Consider the following 2,329-nt stretch of genomic DNA (forward strand, 5'->3'; position numbering starts at 1 on the left):
CGGTTTTCCCAAGTTTCCCCTCCGACTATATTAATCCCATCACTGCTAATGGATTTGGGCAATTCTGCCTTGTTGATGATACTCTAACCTCCTCATCGGTCATCTGTTAATACTTGTATAATCTTCAAATATTTTTTCCATATTTTTAATTTATAATAACCCTCTAAACTCTCTTGGTGCATTATTAAAAGTCAACCATAACCAACTAGTTTACTCCACATCTATTGCTTTTCAAATTTTTTTGCAAACATAATTTTCCAATTTACACAATTGAATTTTCTATTTTTAAAATAATAATACCTAGATATATAAATTAAAGAGACATTTAAATATGAAGCCATTGTTCCGACTTATTAAGTAAATGCCTTATCGAATTCCATTTAAGTCTTATTATGCATTTTGATTTGTCATTTTATTGATGAAATTTACTTGAAAAGACCTACAGTAAATGTAGGATTAATATGTCCCTAACAATAAAAGTCACTTCATTTCCAACCCTAACTATATTAAAAAATTCGCTTTAGTTTAACTTTTTTATTTTATTTAAGAAGTTTTCATCTTTTTGTTTGCCTTTGCCACTTTCGCCTTCAAAGCCTTAACATCCAATTTTTTACTATCCTCATCAGCCGGCCTTTTACGGCTAGTAGAAGGTCCGTCCTCAGTTGGAGGAATAAAATCTTGGTTACGACGCTCCTCTTGTTTTTTAGCAGCCTCACTCTGTTTCGCATTACGCTCTTGTTGCTTGCGTGCTTGTTTCTGTTCCTTGCTAAGGAAATATTCACCAGATGCAAGTTGTTTGTCAATTTTACTCTCTGGTTGTGAAGGTGGAAATGGTGTGTATTCTTTTTTGGGCTTTTTAACCTTAGGTTGTTTACGTTTGCTAATATTTTTGTTCTTGAACTTCGGCAGAAAACGTGACCAGTCTTCATTGGCCAATTTTGGGTCTTTCATAAGTTCACGTTTAATCATCAATGCTTTAATATTATATATGGGATGCACATTGTTCATTGTGTCTAATACAATGTCACGGACCTGTTGTAGACCTTTATAAGGGCCGAGAGCTGCTACAGTGTTTCCTTGTACTAACACATAACAATCTGTTAGCAACTCAATGGATTTCAACGTCGCGCCATTGGGTCCGATTAACCGTTGACGTCGCTTAACGAACTTATCCTTCTTGTTTACTAAGTTACCAATTTTTATAATGTCACAACCGATTTCATCCTGCAAAACTCGTCGCGCTTGTTCGAAGGGTACACTTCGTGCCATTAGTTTTATCATGTCTCTGGCTTTGATGATAATGTAAGGATCCCATGTTTTGCGTGTTGTTTTCACCACCATGCTGCCCTCCATAAGATCAAGTTCTGCTTTAAGATATTGTTCCGCAAGACACTCTTTTACAAGTGGCCATATTTCCTTTAGATATTTTTCTCTATACTTTGGAAACAGTGTAGCAAATGAGCTTTCCTCAACCATGCCATTTGGATTATGCTCAGGTTTGAACTCGGGAATTTTTAATGTCCAGGCATTATCCACAGGTTCCGTCGAAATCTTTTTATTTTCTTCAGCTTCACTGTCACTCATTTCGGAGTTTTATATTAATTTTTAATATTTGTTTATTTGAAGATCTTCCTACACGTGTATTTGTTTTATTTTGTTGAATTCTAAGTCATTCACAATAGCATTGCTGACAACTGATATAAAATATCAATTTTTATTTCTCTATTTCGATAAATTTATTTTTTACTTTGATTACAGAAAGCATGCAGTTTTATTAAAAGTTGTACTTATGTTAAAATTTTAACGCTAAAAAAAATTATATAAATCATCTCTCAAAGCGATTAAGTTTCAAATATTATATATTACAGTTTTTTAACAGCCGCAAAATATTAAAGTTCTATTAATATTGGTTTGTTGTTAAGGGCATTCACTGTTATAATATATGTAGTAATAGTTACTGAATTCATTTTATTATTTAAATAACAATAATTTTGAGTGAAGATGAAACACTCTGTGCTCCTGTTTTGTTGATTCACAATGGAGAGTTTTTTTATATCCTCCGCCAGCTGATTCGAGCGTTGCAGAGAGCGTATAATACGTTCTCTGAGCGTTGTGTCCAATTGTCAACAAACTTTTGTTTTGACATTTTTTGTGTTTATTTTGTATTGGCGTGACTGGAGCTACCATATATTAGTATTTTTTACAGTTTGTAGATTATTAGTGGGATTCTGTAACCAGTCTCTAGTCTCTATTTGAGCCATTTTGTGGTAAAATCTCAATTTGTGACTAGTTACTATTCATTAAACAGTCTCTAGCTTTAGTCTCAAAA

At 33.2% G+C, this 2,329-nt stretch overlaps 1 protein-coding gene across 1 annotated transcript; it reads right to left on the minus strand.

Annotated features, from left to right (window-relative positions):
- Positions 1–519: 519 nt before the first annotated feature.
- LOC108973793 (KRR1 small subunit processome component homolog) lies at positions 520–1,654 on the minus strand. Its single transcript, XM_018941276.1, has one exon. The coding sequence runs from the start codon at positions 1,582–1,584 to the stop codon at positions 544–546; it is 1,041 nt and encodes a 346-aa protein (XP_018796821.1). The 5' UTR covers positions 1,585–1,654; the 3' UTR covers positions 520–543.
- Positions 1,655–2,329: the final 675 nt, after the last annotated feature.

Source organism: Bactrocera latifrons, unplaced genomic scaffold (genome assembly GCF_001853355.1).
Source record: "Bactrocera latifrons isolate USDA-ARS-PBARC rearing strain unplaced genomic scaffold, ASM185335v1 scaffold_50, whole genome shotgun sequence".
Taxonomy (NCBI): domain Eukaryota; kingdom Metazoa; phylum Arthropoda; class Insecta; order Diptera; family Tephritidae; genus Bactrocera; species Bactrocera latifrons.

Bases quoted from the DNA above. Each gene is read 5' to 3' on its own strand.
- LOC108973793 (XM_018941276.1), bottom strand. From the start codon at position 1,584: ATGAGTGACAGTGAAGCTGAAGAAAATAAAAAGATTTCGACGGAACCT.